General features: G+C 42.9%; 1 protein-coding gene and 1 long non-coding RNA gene across 7 annotated transcripts in view; one reads left to right on the forward strand and one right to left on the reverse strand.

The window, feature by feature from the left end:
- The first annotated feature begins 2,471 nt into the window (after positions 1 to 2,471).
- Positions 2,472 to 21,306, forward strand: LOC309852079. 2 transcript variants are annotated; one of them, XR_014305067.1, is made up of 4 exons: positions 2,472 to 2,630; positions 6,805 to 7,034; positions 19,754 to 20,016; positions 20,153 to 21,306. It is a non-coding gene; the product is annotated as an uncharacterized lncRNA (long non-coding RNA). The 2 variants fall into 2 exon arrangements; XR_014305068.1 differs by lacking the exons at positions 2,472 to 2,630; positions 6,805 to 7,034 and adding an exon at positions 13,547 to 13,631.
- ABCA8 (ATP binding cassette subfamily A member 8) overlaps positions 21,096 to 21,976 on the reverse strand; it is a 72,104-nt gene continuing 71,223 nt past the window's right edge. For all 5 annotated transcript variants that reach the window (XM_082708301.1, XM_082708305.1, XM_082708302.1 and 2 more), the window contains one exon: positions 21,096 to 21,936. In XM_082708301.1, coding sequence (XP_082564427.1) covers positions 21,838 to 21,936 — 99 coding nt within the window. In that variant the 3' untranslated portion in view covers positions 21,096 to 21,837. The remainder of the gene's footprint in view (positions 21,937 to 21,976) is intronic.

The raw sequence follows: 21,976 nt of genomic DNA on the forward strand, positions 1-21,976 counted from the left end.
GTTAATTGTTGGAAATACTTTCAGTATCGTTTGTTCTCTGTACAGTGTGTGTTCACCACAGAAGACGTTGATACTTTCTATCCCATGCTAAACAACGATCTACTGTTTATTCCATGTGATATTGGAACGTGCCTCTGCCCTCTAGGCAAACGACCCCTGATGTGTCAGACAACAGAAGCTCTTGAATTTGCCTTGTGAGTTTCTGCCTTGGCGTATTCATTCCATGGATCCCCATGCAACCATTATTCTGCATGTGAATGTGGGTTCCCAGCCAGTAAGGATGTGCCAGGTTGATTTCATTACTACAACTTTATCTTAGTCTCGCTTTATTCAATCATCTCTTCTGTAACCACCACAACAAAGAGGAAAGTTTGGGTGTCGTGCCTCATGGGTTCCATTCAATGTTCGTATCTCTTCGGTAAGAGTTCTAGACAGGGGGGACCTGCAGACCTGCCAATTAGTGCTAGTAAAATTTCCGATGATGTGCGTTCCCTGCATCTGAGCACCAAGACACAGTCTTAAGCCACACACATCCTACATAGCATAGTAAGACTAGGATGGGTTCAAGTCCCAGCAGAGACACTAGGGTGATCTAATGTCCAAACAAGCAACAACATTAATGAAAGAACAAATATAAGTAAAATTCAAAAGAGTAACTTCTGCTGTCTTAAGCTGTTGAACTAAAATGGGATCTTTTTTTTTTTTTTTTTTAAGATTTTATTTATCTTTTTGACAGAGAGAGAGGCAGGGAGAGCTGGAACACAAACAGGGGGAGTGGGAGAGGGAGAAGCAGGCTTCCCTCTGAGCAGGGAGTCCAATGTGGGGTTTAATCCCGGGACCCTGGGATCATGACCTGACTCGAAGGCAAGATGCTTAACAACTGAGCCCCCCAGACACCTCAAACTAGAATGGAATCTTATTAAAAGTATGTTTTAGCTTATAGAACTTGACTGGGATTCTTGATTTGTTTTATTATCAAAAACCTGTTTATATTCGCATTTTGATTCTGTTGGTTTTGAAAGTATTTTGTAGGGGTACCTGCGTGGCTCAGTTGTTAAGCGTCTGCCTTCAGCTTGGGTCTTGATCCCGGGGTCCTGGGATTGAGCCCCACACAGGGCTCCCTGATTGGCGGGGAGTCTGCTTCTCCCTCTCCCACTCCCCCTGCTTGTGTTTGCTCTCTCGCTGTGTATCTCTCTGCCAAATAAATAAATAAAATCTTTTTTTGAAAAAGTTCTTTGTATGAATGGTATTCTCATCTCAGTTGATAGACAATAGACATTGACCTTTGTAATAAGGCCTAGATAATTTTAGTGACGTTTTAATACTACTAAGCTTCATTTAAGCATTAGAAGGTTTACTTGCTATTACAGGTACAGAGAATAGTTAGGTCTATACATGGATTTTGATGTGTTACATGTTAATTACATGAGGATTGCAAACCCCGATATTTAACCACTGCTTCAGTCCACAAACACTGACATACTTTCACTATTCAGGAATTTCAGATCATGCTTGGAAACTCTGAAGCAGTGCTGCATCGGGGGCGAGGGGGAGGGGCTTTCATAATTGTGTTTGAGGTGGGAGGTTCTCTAAGCAAGATTTCGTGATTCTAGATACCACTGGTAGCCGAATGCTCTCTCTGGGTTGGAGAGACACTGGGACTGCAGAGATCTGCAGAGGGAGATAAACAGATAAATTTCTACCTGTTGGCGGTCTCGAAATTCCGTGTCTTCCCCATATTTTTCCTACTACCAGCCAGTCCACCTGGAGTTAGGCAGAAACTTGAGGTCCATAAACTGGAGAAGAGAGGTCCAAGTGTTTACAGCGGAGGGGGCATATTAATGAGACAGACTAAATATTATGATAAAGAGACCCAAATCACGATGATTTAATACTCAGGGATTAACGCTCCTTCCATGTGATGCAGAGCTGTGTCATGGGAGGTCCACAGAAGTCAAGGGTTCAGGGCTACAATTCAGGGGTCCGTGGACTTGGGGGGGGACACAACGGCATCTTTATTTTCATGAATCCCAGCTAAAAATGAACACGATTTCCCCAACTAAATGTGGTTTGTTGCCAGCGAGCAGAGAGACATTTGCTCATGACCTCCAGTGTGTGTGGTTGAGATAGTGAGTTACCTTATGAATGGACCAAAACGGTTTCATATAGTCCAAACTGGCGATCCATCCCCAAAGACAAGGATGAGAAGGAAAAAGCAGGTGAGATAGAAGAGTTCCAAGGGTGAGAGGGGAAGACGCAGCTTGGAAGAATGCGCTGGGCTGTGAGAACGCTTTAAGGGTTTTCTAACGTGCCTGGATCCTGGCACACAAGCAGGAAGGGCTTAGAGGTTCTTGTCTGGCTCGCGGTGGGACAATTCCAGCGTGACCACAAGGTCATTTCATGTCCATAATTTACCACAGGCATCTCGTACAGACAGAATTGGGCGGGGAATACGTTCTTGCCTTTCCCGTGACTATCAGGCTATGTGCTGAGTCTCTGGTTATTGTCTAATGATTTCAACCTCATGTTGCTCAGATCTCAAAGGATTTCCACCATCCACGTCCCGAGACGTGCACGTAGGTCCACTCTAGAGCGAGAGTGCGTTTCCAGAATCTACCTCAGACTCCCAGGTGAGTTTGCTTCCCAGCGGGGGCAGGTCGATGTGCACACATAGACCTGCCTCCTGCTCTAATTGTCTCCTCCTTCTGCCTCCACTTCTCCCTCCTTTCAGCCCCGCTACTCTCTCCTGTTCCTCGCACCTGCCGGGCAGCCTCCCACCCCAGCGCCTCGCTCTGCCCTTGTTTCTTCGGCTGGAAGACTTTTATGTGCTTGACTACCTGACCTTTCCCAAGTCTTGGCCCAGATCATACCTGATTAAACAGACTTGAGCCTCTCTATTTGTGAAAGAGCGAGTTTCTTGATTGGCCCTCGATGTGCCCACGATTCTTTTTTTTTTTTTTTTTTTAAGATTTATTTATTTGACAGACAGAGATCACAAGTAGGCAGAGAGGCAGGCAGAGAGAGAGAGGGGGGTGGGGGGAAGAAGGCTCCCTGCTGAGCAGAGAGCCCTATGCGGGACTCGATCCCAGGACCCTGAGATCATGACCTGAGCCGAAGGCAGAGGCTTAACCCACTGAGCCACCCAGGCGCCCCTGAAGTTCATTCTTTTTGAATATTTACAAGAAGGTACAAGGGTCCGAGTTGTTTCCCACAGCAGAGCAACAGAAGAGGTGGTTCCTGAGTGCCCAGAATCTGCTTGTCACGGGAAATAGAACCTAGGTATGGGCGCGGCAGGGAACAGTGACTTTCAAGCTTAAACAAGGGAGTGTGTTTTGGCCCCAGATCCAAAATCAGCATCTAGTTTTGAACGGAAACTGAGCTTAGAGATAATGCTATGATATATTAATCTTTTAAAAAATTAAGAGATCACCATGCTCTATCCTCTGTGATGTGTGGTCTGTCCAAACAGCAGGGGCCCTGAGCCCCGTCTGCCGGGGCTGGAATTCTGGCTCTGTTCTTCTAAACCATGTGTAGCCGCTGTTGTGAGGTCCCCCCTCATTCTTCTTCTCTGAGATGGGGTTTCATTTGCTGCCGGCTCATAGCCACCCTTTCCTCCTACGAATTGCCATTGGCCACACGGCAGCCACTTCACTGGGTCCATGGCTGGACCCAGGGTGTCCCGCCATCAACAGGCACAGGCCACTCCCCTCGAATGCACCAAGTCTGGGACAACTCATTCTCCAGAGCTCCTCATGGAAGAGGCTGGAACGATTCTCCAGTCAATCCCACTCCTTGCTGAATTTTCTCCTCTTCTCTGCACCCCCCCTTTTTTTCTTTTAAAAAATTTTTTTTTATTGATTTATTTTTGCAAGAGAGAGAGAAAGAGTGAGCACATGAGTGGGTGGAGGGGCAGAGGGAGAAGTAGACACTCCCCTCTCACCTCTCCCCCCTGCCTAGCCAAGCAAGGAGCCTTTAGGACTCAATCCCAGGATCCTGGGTTCATGATCAGAGCCAGCAGCAGATGCTTAACCGACTGAACCACCCAGGTACCCTGAGAGATAGCTCTTTGTATAAGGCCACCACCAGTCCTATCTGTTATGACCTCATTTAACCTCAATTATATCCTGGAAGGCCCATCTCTAAATATGGTTGCACTGGAGGTGAGAGCTTCCACAGACAAATTTGGAGTGAAGGGTAGACACAGTTCAGCCCACAACATAATCTTTTATAATGGGTACATTTGGATATAAGAGAGACAGCAAGTATCTTTAAAAAATAATACTATATTAATTTTGTTAACTTCTCTTAAACCAAGGTGTAGATCTACCAATTGTCATTAGTTTGAAATTTGTCCTATTTTGTACTGAACTGTGTTTATCCTCAAAGAGCATAACTTCAGTTGTTGTTGAGGTCACTTAAAATTTATAACAGTGAAACTATGTCATTGGCAGGGAGAAGAATGCTTCTCTTTGTATTTGCTAGGGCAGAGGTCTTGGTTTACAAGTTGCAACATCTGTGCAACATCTTCAAATCCCAGGAAATGTGGAAGGATTTGAAATTAAACCATACACAAGTGTGGTTCTGTCGCTTAGCTTTGGAGCATGGGGGAAAAAACTTGAGTGAAAACTTGTTGAGCCGAGTCTCAGTTTACTCATCTTTAAAGGATGGAAGATTACCCTTGTTTATTGTGTGACGTTGGTAATCAAGTAATATAAGGACGTTCCTAATGTAATATAAAGTATTTTACCTACCAGTTGGTAAGAGTAGGAATCATATTTTGCATATCAAAAGGAACTAAAGAAAGTCTTCTCCTTGTGTTGAATTCTTTCACCTTTTATAAGAATTTCATCCCTCCCCAAATTCAAATACAGAGGCTCTTCTGTTCCTTGTTAAAGATTTGCCATTCAGAGGATTTAATGACCTAGTTTCTGGGAACCAGGCCAGTAGCCTAGGACAACCCTCTTGTATCATTCTCGCTTTTTCAGTATTCCCTCAAAGTTTTAGAAATGAAGAAAGAGATCTTTTTAGGTAATGAATTTAAACCCATTTTAAAAAATAAAATTAAATATTTCTTCACTGAAGTTGGGTCTCACAGAATCTCAGCTCTATGCTAAGTTCAGAGGAATGAGTATCACAATGAGGAAAAAGACATAGCAAATAGCTATCGCAGAGCACAGACTATGAGTGTATAAATGTTTAAATTGTGGCAAAATACACGTAACATAAAATTTGCCATCTTAACCATTTTTACATATCCAGGTAGGTGACACCCATGATGCCGTGCAGCCATCCTCCCTTTCTGTCCCCACAACTAACTTTTCCTCTGGCAAACCTGAAACTCTGTACCCATTAAACACTCACCTGCCATTCCTTCTCTGTCTTCTTAAAGCTGAAGGGATTTGGAGCACAAGCAATCTGAGAATGGCTTCTTTCTAGCTTTGTGACCCCACAACCTTGCCGAACCTTGATTTTTCTCTTCCATCCTGCTCACCTGCTGGGTTGCTGGGAACTCAAGAAGTGGCAGTAGGTTCTCTCCTGAATACCAATATTCTTTACACGCAGAGTCTGTAGAAGCAGAAGGGCATATTCAGCTGTGGGCAATGTTTGAAATGAACCAGAGTAAAGGTCCTGTCTCATAGCATCTAAACGTCGCTGTCAGGCAGGTCACAGCTTACTGAGTATCTGTTCTAGCCCGTCTGATGCAGAGAATTCAGACACGGACAATTGAGGGGTCAATTTAATGATTTTTTTTTTTCCAGGATAGTAAATCAATGTTCACAGAAGGTTAATACATTGACCAGGACCATACAACTACTGATGAGCCCTGCCGAGATTAAAACCCAGACTGGCCATCATCAAGCTGGTGGTCTCCTCATGACCCTGAGTTGCCTGAGCAGTCACCAGACACTGAGCGAGGGGACAATGGACCTAGAAAACTCAGTCCTTCTCCTAGATTTCCTCACAATTTTATAAAGAAGTCAAATTATAGATAGTTAATGCAAACCCAGGAAGAGAGTAGAACCATCAGAGGTTTCAGTGCCTGGTCTCAACAAGGGTGCCATCAGTGAGAATTTAAGGGAAAAAAAATACATTGTGCCTTACGCAGACCTGGCAAAGCTTTTTATAGGTAGTGAGACATTTGAGCTTGCCTTTGGAGAAAATGTACAATTTGGAGAAAAGGAAGATCATCTAGTTAAGGAGAAGTGAAGGAGCATAAGAGCTCATAACAATTCTGCTGCAATATTAAAGACTGTTCTGAGTCTACAACAAAGCTAGAGCAGAACTCCTGGTTCTTATGCTAATGAAGTTTTAATCCAGGTGAGGAAAGATAAAAGGGTCTTTAAGAAACAATTCAAGACCCCATATATTTCTTGGACAAAAGAAGTTCATTACTTAGTTGCACCATTCTGAAGGAAAGGCAGTTCTGATCCTAGAACAACCTTCTAAATGTAACTGTGGCAATAATAAGTCCTTTCCAAGACAGGTGACCCAATTCCGCCTTTTCCTACCTCCATCCTTCCGCCACAGCCACTTGGAAGGCATTTCGAGTTTTAAATAAGGAGGTGCTTTGAAAATGTCTCCTTGGTTCACGAGCTAAAAAGCCCATGTTCTACATAAGAAAAGGATGGTCAGACCTTGAGTGTGATCTGGGTTGGGACCTGTGGCGGTATGGGAGTCAGCAAGCTGCCACGCAACAATATGGCGAAATGGAAAGGATCATTTCCCGTGCCCCTTTTAATCAGGGTTTGTTTGTTTTTTTGTTTGTTTGTTTTCCGTAGTCTTTTTACCTGTATGTCTTCCCAGGGTGGATCCTTCAAGTGAGTTGTGACAGTAGTGACTGCTCAATCAAGTGTCTTCTCCAGTAGTATTTCATATTCAACAACATTTGCTCGAGACAAAGACAAAAAAGCCACGTCTACAACCTCAGTTGTGTTACATTCAGGCTGCACATATTTCAAGGAGTCGATGAATGAGGTTCATTACTGAAAAAAATTCACGATTGCCACATTTGGAAGAACACGGAACGATTAAAGGTAGGTAGGTGGTTAAGTTCAGAGGATGCTGATACCAGGAATGTTGGTCATATGCATTTTAAAAGAAAGAGTAGCAAGCAGCAAATGAAATGCCTTTCCTTAAGGGATGCTCCAATGAGATTTGATCACATGACCTGAAGGCTCAACTAAGACCTAATTATATTACTACCTTCACACCTTCTAATATTGTTCTTACATTCCTTGATAAGAAAATGGCCTGATAGGCCATATTTTCTTGTTTGCAAAGCAAAACTCTCTTAACGTTAATTTTGAAGCCAAATGGAATGATTGTTTTGTTCAGCTCCCTGTTTAATGAGAGGGACATAAATTTAGATTTGCAAACTTTCAAATTGCCCAAATCAGCTGGAGATGTGGATATACTTATCAATTCTCTGCAACACTGTGAAGCAAGATATTAATAAGGAGAGCAGACCTCTGATGTTTCTAGCTGATGTCAGTTAGAGATTTTTAAATAGCTGCAGGGAAGTCAACAACTTAATGAGAACCATCATAAATATTTCATCTTCCCAGGGAGGGCGCAGCAGTAAATTCCCATCTCAGCAGAGAGATGAACAAAGTGTTCTCTGATTCGAGCAACAGGAATCATAGCAGAAGCCAGCCCCTTTCTTCCTAAGGGAGTTCAGAATGTTAGGGTTGCCTATCACTTTGGTCAGGCGTCAAAGGCCAAGTAGTTCACTTATTTCTTGTAAGATGGAGACAATATTAAACCACAATTGGCTTCTGAATCCAGCAAGACAGCCAGAGTCTTGTACTCTTCCTGTTCCTTCAACTCCCGAGAGAGTGGTTGATCATTCTCCAAATCTCACCCTTAACTGGATCCAACTATATTTTTTAAAGATTTTATTTATTTATTTGAGAGAGAGAGAGAGGGAGAGGTAGGCTTCCTGCTGAGCAGAGAACGACATGGGGCTGGAAACCAGGACCTTGGGTTTATGACCTGAGTCCAAGGCAGATGCTTACCCCCGAGTCACCCAGGGGCCCTTGGATTCAAATTTTACCAGGGGATCTTAACTGTGGATTGAGTTAGTGGTAGGTATTTTCTGTGCAACAATAGCAGGTAAGATTGGCTAAGAGATACAAAGGAGAAAGAATGTATTAATAAGAAAGAAAATTAATAAAATTGGTATTTAACTATCGCATAATAATTGAAGAAACTATATTTTATGGATGCTGGCAGGTAATTTATCAGGCAAAAACTAAAGATAGAGTTTAAGACAGATCATATCTGGTAGTAAAATTATTTTACTTATCTGCCCCAAATATTTGGGGCACTTTTTTTTAAAGTGATTTATTATTATTATTATTTTTTAATGCAAGGCTATGAATCCTCAAACATGTTTGCATAAGTAAAAAATAATTTTAAATGCATTTTTCTTTTAATTTAGGTTGAGAATTCAAAAATTGTATTTAATAAGATAGCATGTAAGATCTACACTCTCCTTCAATCTTATGGCCTGTGAGGGAAGAAAGATGGTGGAGGGCAGAAGGAAGAGGCATCCTTAGAAAACCAGCCCTTAAAATTATTTTTTGTCTAATTATAAAGTAGGACAGATTACACTTATTGTGAACTCCAGACTAATGTAATTCCAATCTATGTTTAAAATGTGATTATGCAAATGCAGTGATCCGAAGGGGCACGTGCAGCCCAATGTTTACAGCAACAATGTCCCCAAAAGCCAAACTATGGAAAGAGCCTAGATGTCCAGCAACAGATGAATGGATAAAGAAGGTGTGGTATAACACACACACACACACACACACACACACACACACACAATGGAATACCGTGCAGCCATCAAAAACCTGAAATCTTGCCATTAGCAACAACGTAGATGGAACTAGAGGGTATTATGCTAAGCGAAATAAGTCAATCAGAGAAAGACAATTATCATATGATCTCCCTGATAGGAGGAATTTGAGAAACAAGACAGAGGATCATAGGGGAAGGGAAGGAAAAACGAAACAAGATGAAACCGGAGAGGGAGACAAACCATAAGAGACTCTTAATCTCAGGGAACAAATTGAGGGTTGCTGGAGGGGAGGAGGGTAAGAGGGAAGGGGTGGCTGGGTGATGGACACTGGGGAGGGTATGTGCTATGGTGAGCGCTGTGAATTGTGTAAGACTGATGAATCACAGACCTGTACCCCTGAAACAAATAATCCATTCTATGTTAGTAAAAATAAAAATAAAAAAAGAAAGTTTATGCTGGAAGAAAGTAAAAAAAAAAAATGTGATCATTGACCTACTAACCAATGTGACTATATTGGATGGAATTGTTATGTCTCGTATAAGATGTTTCTGTTTTGTTTTGTTTAGTACAAACAGCTTTCAAATCTATTGCCCCAGTTAACAGGAAATACCCATACTGGTCTTTCTGGATCATGTCTCTCCTGTCTGTATATCCCATAGATGTTTTGTTTAAATCTTTGCCCTTGTATTAGTTGTGTCGATTAGGAAAGGAAGAATTCCCCAGCAATGGGGAATTCCCTGGAAATTTGTGTTTCTGGAGTAGAAGGCAGAGGTAGACACGTGACAGAGAGAGTGAGCCCCACGGGACGACAAAGCCAGAGATATTTGGAGCAAAGGTGGGTAACACACCACGTTGATAAGCCCAGGTCCAGAGGTGATGGGTCCCCAGATGCTCCTTCAGAGATATCAAGGCTGGAACATCCCTCAGAGACCAAGCAACCCTCCCCAGAACAAGCCTGATTTTTCTAGAAGGCGAGAATCAAGTCAGGGAGAGAATTAAAGGACAAAGCTTAATGACTTCAGTGGGGAAAAACTTATGTCGAATGTAGCATAAACAACCCGCTCATAAGGAGAACAGATGTGGCTTCATCCAGTAAGTACCAAATGAGGTGAACAGCTTGCCGGCAGATGGAGTCAGGACCGGTCTCTCAGAAAGGCAGTGTCGGTCCCAACACATGCCAGCACCTCCGTCTTGTTGGGTCACACACTGACCTCTTCTTTCTGACGTTCAGCAGCCTTGAAGCATGACCTGTCCTGCCCAAACGGAGGGTGCTGTGCAGGGTCAGCTTTCCAAAAAATCATCTGCTTTTTGGCCTTGGTTACTCTTGGTATCACCTCCGAGGCTGAGGGCAGAGCACTATTGTTGCTCCCACTTTCTCTTATAGCCCTCTCTGATCCACATGTTGGGCAAAGTTTCCTTTTTTTCAATGTGCTTTTGATAGCTTTTAATTTTATTCCAGGAATCTTTCAACTCTTCCTATTTACCAGTTGTTTCTGGTTTTTTTTTTTTTTTTTCTCATACTCCCTATTCATTTGTTTTTGCATCATCTTCATAATCTCTGAGGAGTCTGAGTGGGAGGGAGGGATGTAGTTATTCATCTTGAGACGGAAACCTTCCATTTAGATTGAGATGACAAATAACAAGGACACCAAGCATCAGCCTCTTTCCGTTCGCCCCTCCCCCGACAAAGACTCCCCACCTTCTAGTATATTTGAGGAAGAATGGGCATATTGCTTGACAGAAAGCCTTGACTGAACAATGGGAGTAGTCAAGGAAAGAAGTGTGAGGCCCCACTGTCCTCCTGTTGAAGCAAAACCTTGAGTCTGTGTGTGTAAGGAATGAGTTCTTCAAGTCATCGCAAGATGGGATATTGAAAACTAGATTTACTCTGCGGCGGTATCAAGAACAAGCCAAACGGGGGCGCCTGGGTGGCTCAGAGGGTTAAGTCTCTGCCTTCAGGTCATGATCTCAGGGTCCTGGGATCGAGTCCCGCATCGGGCTCTCTGCTCAGCGGGGAGCCTGCTTCCCCACCCTCCCAACCCCCTGCCTGTCTCTCTGCCTACTTGTGATCTCTTCTGTCATATAAATAAATACAATATTTAAAAACAAAACAAGCCAAAGGATAAAATGCACTTGGTTTTAATTGATTTTTTTTTTTAAAGCTATGTTATGTAAGAGCCTCGTGGTTTGTTTTCCTTCCAGCATTTATCAACGGTACAAAGGTTCCGATCTGAGCCTCTTTTTCTGATTGTAAAAGGCACAGAATCATTTTTAATGACCCAGTGACAGTTTCTCGGTTAGTTTAAAGCAAAAACAGTATTGCAGAGATTTTCTTTTATTGATTTTATATAACCTGAAGTTTGTGAAATGTTGGATTTCCCTCTTTACCTCGAATAGCTCTCATTTGGCAAACTATCCAAATTGTAGACTATCCCTCGTTGAAGGACGATCTCAATGTTTGGCTCGAAATGTACAGACATTGCAAGTTCGGATTTCAGGAGAGAAGGGGGGTGGGGAAGGCCCCAGAGTATAATTTAAATAGGAAGTTGGAATTTAATAAAATTTTTAGTGATTCTGGAAGGTCTCAACAGTGTCATCACTGTGTCATTAAAGAGTGAATCAGAACTCGAAAAAAGTGGCCATCCACCTTCTCAATATGCAGGAAGCTATTTGAAATCCTGAGGAGGCTTCAAAAGCCATCAACATTGTGGTTTACAAGCACAACAAGGTAGATAGAAGCAGGTCTTCACAGAGGTCTGATTCATGTAGGGAGTTATCACTCATTCCCTTAGGGATTTATCAGTTAATCTAAGGAATCAACCATCACACCATTTTGTCATTCTTTTCTCCACCATACAAAAAACATACCTAAAAATACTAAACGAGAAAGTTTTCTGAGATGAAGAGCCTCTGTTTAGTGAATTTTGGGGGGTTCAGGATATTTTATTTAGGTATGGGAGAAAATCTACTAGGAAGTCCAAATATTTAAAATCTTTAAACTGAAGATAGCTAATACTTGATACGGATCCAGAAGAGTGTGAAGATGCCGGAGTAGCAAGAAACAACAGACCACAAGAACAAACAGAACAGGACTGTTCTGTGATAAATCTGATTTTTTTCTGTGTGTCAAGGGATCTTTAGCTTCTCCTACTTTCACGGTTGTGGATCTTCTAGATGTCCTCTTCTGCGAAGCTTTGTCTTTTACGAGGCACGTGCTCCTTCCATGATAAGTCTGTCTTTTCCAATCCCTGAAGCATTGCTTGCTCAAAGCCAGCCATTTTTCTCATCCTCATGCACACCTTCTTAAATTTAGTGATCTCTTCTTTTGCACATTACACTGAGAAAAACAGATGAAGTTTAAGCCTTGGTGGAAGGCAGGATTTGGCTGCCCACCATGGATGCCAAGTGGACCCATCTTCCTTCTCAATCCGTCCAGCAAAATGCTCCAACTAGAGTCTTTGAACCCAGAGGAAATGAGGTAAAGAAGTAAGGGTGGTAGAGACAGTCTTCTGTGGTGGCCGTGCGGGGAGTCCAGCAGCAGTGACCTCGAGAATCCAGTAGCTGTAGCCATTGCCGCGGATGTCAAGAGTCTTGCATTGATGGTGCTGGTAGTGTGATCTCAAATCAGATGGCTCCTGAGGAGTGACATTAGTTGTGATTTCCCTCTTGCCTAATCTCTGGTTCCTGACCATTTTCTGAGACAAGGTGTGTAGCTTTTCTAGAATTTCTGTGAGCTCCCAGTATCTTTACAAGTATCCCAGTATCTTTTACAGCTGCCAGATTTGATTTCTATTATTTCAACCAAGACTGTTAGGTAATCTACAGAACAATTTCTTGACTAAAGCTTTGGCTTGTGAGTGGGACCCTTCTCGAGTTTCTGGGGGTGGCACAAAACTAGGAATGTCCTTATCCATGAGTCATTGTAAAGATTAGTTAGCTTCTCCGCAGAAAGATGACAGGGTGTCCGTGGAATTCATTACCTTAATCCATGGCTTTTTTTCTATGAACTTCAGTCTTTTGGCTAAAAGGCATTCAGGAAGGCAGAGGGGTGCACGTCCGCTGACTCATGCTGGCTCCTGGCTCCACCCAGGAAATCCTCAGGTGTAGACACTCCTGTGCCTTTTCCTTCCCAAGGAGTCCATTTCCACATCACACACACTCTTACAAAGTCCTCTCTGTCTTGCTCTGCAGGTCTATTGTGTACATTTCATACGGTGCACACCTGTCTCTACCTTACCCACAGCCCCTGCTGGCTAGGTAGTCATGATTTGTAAGGAAGGATCATATCCCTTTTCCCCAGTTGCTCCAAAGCCACCTGAAAACCAGGATTGTGTGAGAAAAGAGGTAGCAGTGGGTCCCAGGATGGGGGAAGCATGCGGGTAGACCGCTGTTGGCTTTTTAGGGTTCTACCTATCATCTGTGCACTTTGAAGGTCAGACCACGATTTGAGCAGAAATTCTGCTCCAGGGCACCTGGAGCCTGTGAGGTGTCCTCCTTCTCCTGCCAGAGTTGTGTGTGAGTTAAGGGTTGCATTCAAAGTCCTAGGAAGCTCCCCATTTCCATCAGATTCACGTGTCCGCCAGTCACCCACACGTGGTGAGTTTATCTTCTCCCCTTCCTGTGGCTTGCTGACTTCAAGAATCTCTCTGTTATAATTCTAGCTTCCCAGAGTCCGGCTCCCTTCTTCCAGCAGTAGAATGGTGGGTCCTTGTGGCCAGCTCCAAGCTGAGCTCCGGGACCCCTCCATTCAAGGGCAATGCTGCAGGCTCTGCTGCCAGAGTGTATGCAGGAGGGATGACAATGTGTCTCACCTGGAGATGTTCAGGTAAGAATGCCACGCAGTTCCCACTGTCCTGCCAGATCCAGGGGCACTTTTTTCAGGAGGGAAAGAAAGCATCATAGTTTGTTACCTTCCATCGATCATTTCCAATGGTACCTGCAAATGGTTGTTTCCAACAATTTTGTTCAGTTTTCTGCATGTTTTCTATAAAGGAAAATGATCTGCTCTATGATGCTTTTACTTGGCTTATGAAACCAGACCAATGAATTTCCACATAATGTCAAGTTCTCATATACCAACCAGTGTTTATGCTTTTTGCAGGAAAAAACAAAGTTTTTCTTAATAGAATGTCATCATTATGGACATATTTTCTTACCTACCTACAAAAGCAGCTTATTTCCCCTTTGTTTTGTGGAATGTTCCAGGCTGAGATGGATGGCTCATTCCCCCAGAGGTATTGTGCAGCTGCAGTATTTCCAAGTATTTCATTTATTGTGAAACTTGGCTGGCCAGATTAGATGAATTCCTTTGAGATACGGCTGCTGCCATTTTTAATGTTGAAAAATTATTCCATTCCCTCTTAAGCCCATCTGCAGACATGGCGTATCATTCTACATGTGCCTAGATTTTTATCCACCCATTTTCCTCCTCCTCCTGTGTGTTTTCTTGATTGCTCTTTTAGTTCTTCTGTTCTGTTACCCTTCTCCTAATAATCAGATTGTATTTTGTTCAGTGCAAGCTATCTCAACTCTTTCAATCGGTGTGACATGGTATGAATAATAAGTAAAAATAAATGAGATTATACTCAATAATTCAATAATTTTCTTCTAAAATTCTTGTACATTTAAGCTAAGAGGCACAGTCACTATATGGACAACTACCGTCTGTGCTTTCTGCATCGAATACTTATAAACATCTCAAGAGCATAAATCACTGACCAGAAACAAGTAAGCCCCTCCATCTATGTTTCTGAGTCTTTTAAAAACAAGTTCCCTTTACTTACCAAGTTCACTCTCACTGGGTTATTGCTGTTATGTGAAATGCAAAACAAAGAAACCATAATCATCTTGCCTAATTTGAGGACACCTCAATCCATCAGTTCAATCTCTTTGAGCCCTAATGGAGGAGGTAGAGTTCTAATATCCTGTTAGAACACTTCTCAACTTTGGTGGTAGTTCGCAAATGGCATTAGAGGCTCTGAGAAAAGAATTGAGGTACTTGACTTGGTAGCTTCAAAGGCCTAAATGCAACATGGACCCATTGGGAAGGGCAGACAGCTTGGATCTCCATTTGCTCAAGGGGCCTGTGACATCACCACTAACTCTACAGTTGCCTGTTATCACAACTGAAAGCTGGGGAAGCAGTATTCCACCAAGACTTTACAAAAGTCTTGCCCAGAAGTTTAGAGAGTTTAGAGAAGTGTAGAGCATATGGTTGGGTCTTGACCATCAGAGGCAAGTTGCGTGGTGGTTTTGAGTGCAGAAACAATGCTAACATGGTTTTATCTTGAATTGGGGTATGTGTACCAATTACCCATTCTCATTAGTCTTAACTGCTTCATAGCTTCACAGACCTTCCCTGGTTCCTTGTATTCAAACCTTGCAAACATTCGTCCTTCCAGAACTCTGGCAAAGTCTTCCTTAGTGCACAAAATGGCAGATCAGCTCCCTCCCTCTCTAGTCTGGGGTCCCTTGGCCCATCCCTCTGATCCCACAACTCATTTTCCTCCTTCTCTGTGTTCTTTACCAACGTCTTCTTTCTGTCCTACTGGAACTTCTTGAAGGAGCCAGGCTCTTTACCAATCTGAAGCACAGAACACAGGTTCTTCATGACATCCCATTTTTTTGAATAACAGATTTACAGCGTAGAGGATCTGAAATCTGTGTTCACATAGAAATAGCCATTTCCCTGCATCTGTCTTATAAGCCTCTCTGCTCTTTAAAATCCCTCTTCAGAGAAAACAAAGGAAATGGCCATTTACAAAGGGACCCACAGAGTGTCCAACAAGCACAAACTCAATGTGTCACTGCTTAGACAGCTGCAGTTAAATGACCAGCTGCTGTGGTTTACGGAATGGCCACACACCATGGCCATGGCCATTATACCAAAAAATGGGCGAATAATCTTGAGTCCCAGGCTCAGGTTTGGAAAAATGGGCCCTGGGAACTTTTTTGGTCTCCCCTTCCCAATCCTCTTCCTTCAATTCTCTAGGTAGTAAAATAATGATCTTACAGTTTATTGGTTTTGGTCTTGTCCAGATTGGAATGGGCACTAGGTTATTCAGTTTCATGACTCCCTACCACTCCACTTGCTTTTTCTTTCTCCACCTTGATGACTTGCCATATACCTTTTTCATCCTGTAGGACCTCACTTCAAGGACACCTTGAGGTTTTTTTCTGCTTAAAACTTTATGCTCTCCAGCTGCCAGCAAGAGCCAAGAGTTAATTATACTCCTCTGCTCCCACTGTGGTTTTAGGTAATTATATTTGCCAGGCATTTATCATATTCTATTTTCATTCTGGATATATTGGAATCATCATGGGGCCTTTGGAACTAGACAAACTTGGGTTCAGATTCCAGCTCTGCCAAGTATGGGATTATAGGTGAGTTACTCCAACTGGCAATCAGTTTTCTTACTGTGAAATGATAATAATTATCCTTTTAAGATTGTCGTCTGAATGTCTGTATAGAGATGATTAATTAACACAAGTCCTTTTCCCTCCGCTTCCTGGTAGTGTTTGACTTATTTTGCCATTCCTGTAAGTGTGTTGGTGTTTAGCACAGGAGTTCCTAAGTACCTAGATATTGAAGAAAGGAATGAGAAGACCTCTAGGACAGTAGATTACATGTCATGCTATTTTTCATCTTGAAAGACGCACACCACCTTTCTCAACTTTGATCTATATTCCTAGCCATTAATTTTGTGGTTTTCATTGGTAATTCTTTTCTATTTCAATTGAATTTTCAAGTGTTATTGGTGGGGGTTGGGGTCTCAGAAGCTCACAGATTGTAATCAGTCACTGTTGCTCAAATGCCCATTGTCCTTTGGTCCAGCAATGTTCATGTTATTTTCAGCCACATACCTTATGTTGAAGTAAGAACAATCTGTCTCAGATAATTTCCCCCTTACTCTTTCAGATACTCTCCACTTCTCAGAGTACTCACCTGACATTTCCGGAGTGTGTAGTATGTACTGGGATTGGGGGATACGAAGACAAATGAAACATGGCCCTTTCCTTTTGTTGGGGAGGAAAATAAACCATTCCACAACATGCTTCTTTGGCAGAGGGATTATTTTGAACTGCTTATTTTTAAGAAACAGCAGACATAGGAGAAGCTCTGAAAACCAAGTAGAAGTTACCCTTTTGGAAGGGAAATTTACATTTTCAAGGGCAATCTCCCTGTCTCTGTTTTCAGCTGGCACTTGGGGTGTTGGCTTCGACCATTTCAGGGAGTTACTCAGTCTTCCTGGTATCTCTTGCTCTTTCTCTTTATCTCCCCCTCTTTTTTTTTTTTTTTTTTTTTATTTAAATCCACCACTGCACTAAAATAAAATCCAATCTCTCTGTTCAGGCTTACAGACCCTCATAAGATGTGACCTCTGCCCACCACTCTGAGACTCCAGCAACATGGAGTCTTTCTGTTCCTTAAACACATCAAGATTGTGAGCGGGCTCGGGAGAGGCTCACCCCCTTCCCCGAATGGGCCCCTTCGGCCTGTGTATTATTTGGAGCTGAAGGCACTTGAAATGCTGTGGGCGCAAGAGAAACTTTTGTCTTCCCTTAACCATGCAGAAGAATCTAAATTGGCAGTGGGCATCTTTGCTAGAATAAGGGTTATAAACAGAAATAACTTTCATCTTAGTGACCCATCTGCATGGTGGGTCAAACATTTAATTGTGAAACATCTGCTCTTCTTACCACCCTGTGAAGTGTGTTCTTGTCCTTTGAAATCCCAGATCCGTTCCCCCTTCTTCTTAGTTCAGAAGGACGTAAAGACCTCATTTTGCCTGTCTTTGGAATTTCCATGTCTCTGTGGATTCTCTATATGTATGCCTATTAAATTCGATTTTCTTCTGTGACTCTCTCTCATGTCAAGTTGATTCTTAGTCTAGCTAGAAGGACTTTTGAAGGGACATGAATCCCCAGCAGTTGTTCCTACCTCAGGACCTTTGCATCTACTTTTCCCTCTGCCCAAACTTCCTTCCCTCAGACATTCCCATGCTTGGCTCCTGATTGTCCTTCAGGCTTCAGCTCAAACGCCTCCTCTTCAAAACTATCACCCTGACCACCCAATCTAAAGTAGCTCCCAGTTACTCTCGCTCACTATTTGTCCTGCTTTCTGGGAGAGTCTCCTTGCATTTGATACATTAAACTCCAGCATCTATTCCACCCTCCTTCCAGGGCACTTTCCAGTATTGTAGAGGCTGGAAATTTCTCCTCTCCTTCATTTCAGGGCAACCCCAACCAGTCCGGGGAGTCAGATGTCAACTCACCAGGATAATAAGAATTCTTGGTATTTTTCATGGTCTGTCCTCATGAGTGCCTCGACTGGTGGAAGCAGAGCAGCATCCACCTCTCTAGAACCTGACTACAAGCTACCTCTCAATCCCCAAAGTGAGACTTAGATCACTCAGGCTTCCAGGGGTTAAGACCTCAACTCTAGAATCTCTACTTAATTTAGGTGTGGTGCATTTTTCTTTTTCTTGGACATGAGGAGCAGGAAGAAGACATGAGTTTTAAATCACCAGAAGATCATAAGGCCATTTTGGAATTTATAGAGTATAGAGTACTAAGCCTCCCCCCTTCAGAATGTTGCATTTCCTCTATGTGACATCATTGGTACTTAATTAGCCCTTCAAGTCTTACACAGCTGTGCATGTTCTTCTTGGATGAAGCAGACGAAGGGTATCTCCTGAGACACTTGGTTCCCACCATCTTAAAGTCATTGCATACTTTTCCTGATGTCTTCAGCATTTGTTATTCAACATAATGTAATACTTGACCTCTCTGGGATCTTGGAAGACAGTGCATTTTTTTTTTTTTTCAATTGTGGGAAAAACTCTTCCCCACAGTTTTACTTCAACATTTTACGAAAGGCTCTATAAATGGTGTAGATCTGGATAAAAGGAGGGGAAACCAACAAGTGGGCTGGAAAGGAATCAAACACGGAAATCGGAATAAGACAGAGCTGGGGACAGGGGGCCATAAGCCATGTCTTCAACATTTGGTTGAAAACAGAAGATATTGGTCCATTAGCTGGGGTATTGTTTCTACCAAGCCAATGAATTCACTTTAATCGAATGTTTACCTTGAATAGTATTTTGCTGGATCTCTACACAACCGAAGGAAAGACAAAACGAACAACAACAACAAAAAAAATCAAAGGAAGTCAGAAGGATATTATAGGCTACCAGTGAGATGAGAAGGAAAGGGATGGGTAGAGTAAGATGGACCATAAGAAGCAGAATGATTTGTTTCTAGCACAGTAATGTTCCTTGTCTTCCATGGTCTGCACATATAATGGGTTGTTCCAGGTTAGGGGTAAAACCCACAGAGCTAGTCTGTGCTTATACTTTCTGGTTTCCCCACCAGCCTCAGAGGTGTCAACATCTGCCACAGGCTCACCATCATTTCATGCTTCACCATGCTCGGAGTGGCATGTGAAACAGCAGATGTCCTCTGCAGGTGTGTCAGGTGAAGACAACCCCAGATGTTGGCCCCACACGAAACCACATGAAGAGCCAGCTGGCTTTTCCTGGCAAAGGAGAAAGTACAAATCTTAAGTTCAGGTTTGACAAGATTGTCCCTTTCATTGGTCCACAGCGCTGGTGGTCTGTAACGTCAAGGCTGGATGGATCCACAGGTTGAGCGAAAAGCTGCTTAGTCCTGAAATTCCTTCAGGAATTTCTCTCCATCCTTCAAGAAGTCTCTCCCACTGACCTCTCAGATAATAACTTCAAAGAAGAAAACAGAGCTACTTTGTATGATTTCTTTGGGTTGTGATGTGAAGTCTTCTACAGCTTGTTTGTTTGTTTTGCCTTTCTTTTGGCTATGTAGAGAGCCAACAAAATAGTATTCAAGGGAAACATTCAATTAAAGTAAATTGATTGACTTGGTAGAAACAATACCCCTGCTAATGGACCAATATCTTTATTTTTCAACCAGGTATAGGATGTCAAGGAGACATGGCTTGTGCCTGAAAATAAGTCTGTTTGGTGTTATGTACAGAAACCTGGGCTGGCCCTTTGGAAATGAGGTGAAACAGGTCCATGCTGATGCGTCCTTGAGAACTGAGGGCCTATAGGAGCGAGAGGGAGCCATCAGGGCAGGCGAGAGCTTCTTGGAGTCACTGATGCTGTTTACAGCTGGACAGCAGCTGGCGCTGTTACTGCGTTTGTCTCTTGGGGTTTTTGAGGTAACCCTCGAAGGTGGGTACTAGTAGCTCCATGCTGAGGACAGTAAACTAGGTGTGCACGGGTAGTAAATGGTAGACCCCAGACTATGAACACTGTATCACCCAGCAACAGTCGCTGAACTGAGTCTTGCTCATGTTTTTGTTCTTAGCTGCATCCCCCAACCACGCAGACTCTAAGCCAAGCGGGGGTGATGGCCCAGAGAGAATGAAGAAATGACCCAAGATGTTGATGGAGATGCGGGTTTATCGGTGGGAGCTTACGCACTGGGCATCCAGGAGCGGCAGCAGAACAGAGCATCCGCCACGGGGATCTACCGGCAGCAACGCTGTGGAGCATAGAACCCACTTCGCAGCTGCGCTCCTGTAACTTCTCCCCTTCCTGCATGGGCAGCGTTCCCAGGAGAGCAAAGCCTGCTCTCTGGATAGTCTTCGTTGCAAAGGAGCCCCTCCAGGTTGCCCACCCCCAGAACCCCAGACCTCACTGAACGCTGAGCAGCATGTTCTTTTGCACACTCTGCCTGATGGGAATCCAGAAGGAGAATGGGATCCCTGCCCTCTCAAGGTAGCGATTGAAGGTGCCGTCAGGGTTTGCTTGCACAAACCAGCCTGTGGGCACATACCACGCGCCAGCCCAAGATGAGCAAAGGGACCTTGGGAAATGAGCGTGGGGGGGCAAGCTTTCCAGAACAGAATTTTCTGAACTGCTAAAAGTTACTGGAGTCTGAGAGGGTCAGGGATTCCAAAGGGAAGAAAGGACAGGTAAAGTCAGAACTAGGGTGGGAGGCAATCATCTCCACCACTCAGAAAATCTTGTCTACATTTTATGCCTGGTAATCACACCCCGTATTTTTTGGAAAATAAAAACAAAAACAAAAACAAAAACAAAAAACCCAAAGCAACACTGTTTCAGGAAATGTCTGTTTGCCACCACCTTTAACTTCCTTAATCATCTGTGGTGTTTTCTTTCTTTACATTTGGCAACAGGTTGATGAAAGCAGTGAACTAGCTGTTATATCAGAACTTTTTTTCAATTTCATTTCAATGAATTTGTGAATAGGGAGGCCACTTTGTCAAGAAAAAGACACGTGAAAATACCTGAAATGGAAAATGTATTTCAAAACTGCACATATATTTCCCACCAACTTCATCATTTGACTTGTTACTATACGGATCAATATTCTTAGACCAAGTAGAAAATACCCACAAAAGATCAGTTTAAAAAAAAAAAAAACAGGCAACTCTAAAACCTTGATTTTAAAACACAATGAAAGTGGGACTTCATTGACTCACACACATTTTAAAAGTACAATAAATTCCTAATGGCAAGTGTCAGACTATGTCTATATTATTGATAGTGTTACCAGCAGATATGTTTTCAAATATATTGATATCAGATACTATGGTCAATGATGGCTTAATATTTTTAGCCATAAGAATATACATGGAAATCTATTTTAAAAGGTATGTTTTTGACATGGTCCTTTAAAGTTCTTATTAAAATATTAGCTTCACCGAGTATCAAACTTGTAGAAGAATAAATGTATGGACTTCTGAGCCTAGGTTAGAAAAAAGTATTTTAAGGTTTTCAGAAAAGTGGAAGCACGGAGACCCGCAGAGACACAGAAGCAGTGACTGGGAGGTGGGCTAAGCCACGTACCTCTGTCCACATAGTGGCTGCAATTGCCCAGCCCTTGCTCCTACTGTCCACTACAGGAAGAACCATGTCAGTGTTTATAATATAATATAATTCTGAAAATATGACATTAATGCTGTAAAAATAGATGTCTTCAAAAACAACCACAGGCTTGAATGGAAACATAGGCTATTTGGAGCTTCAAGGGTCTTCCTGTGGGAGAAGCTTCCACTTCATTGAAGGGTCAAGTTCTTCATCAAAGTCATCTAGCTCCTGCTCCTTCGAGAGCTCCAGGAAAACCTGAGATGGACAAGAAATGAAGAGAGAGAGAGGTCACACT

This window comes from Mustela nivalis, assembly GCF_964662115.1.
Source record: "Mustela nivalis genome assembly, chromosome: 17".
NCBI lineage: Eukaryota > Metazoa > Chordata > Mammalia > Carnivora > Mustelidae > Mustela > Mustela nivalis.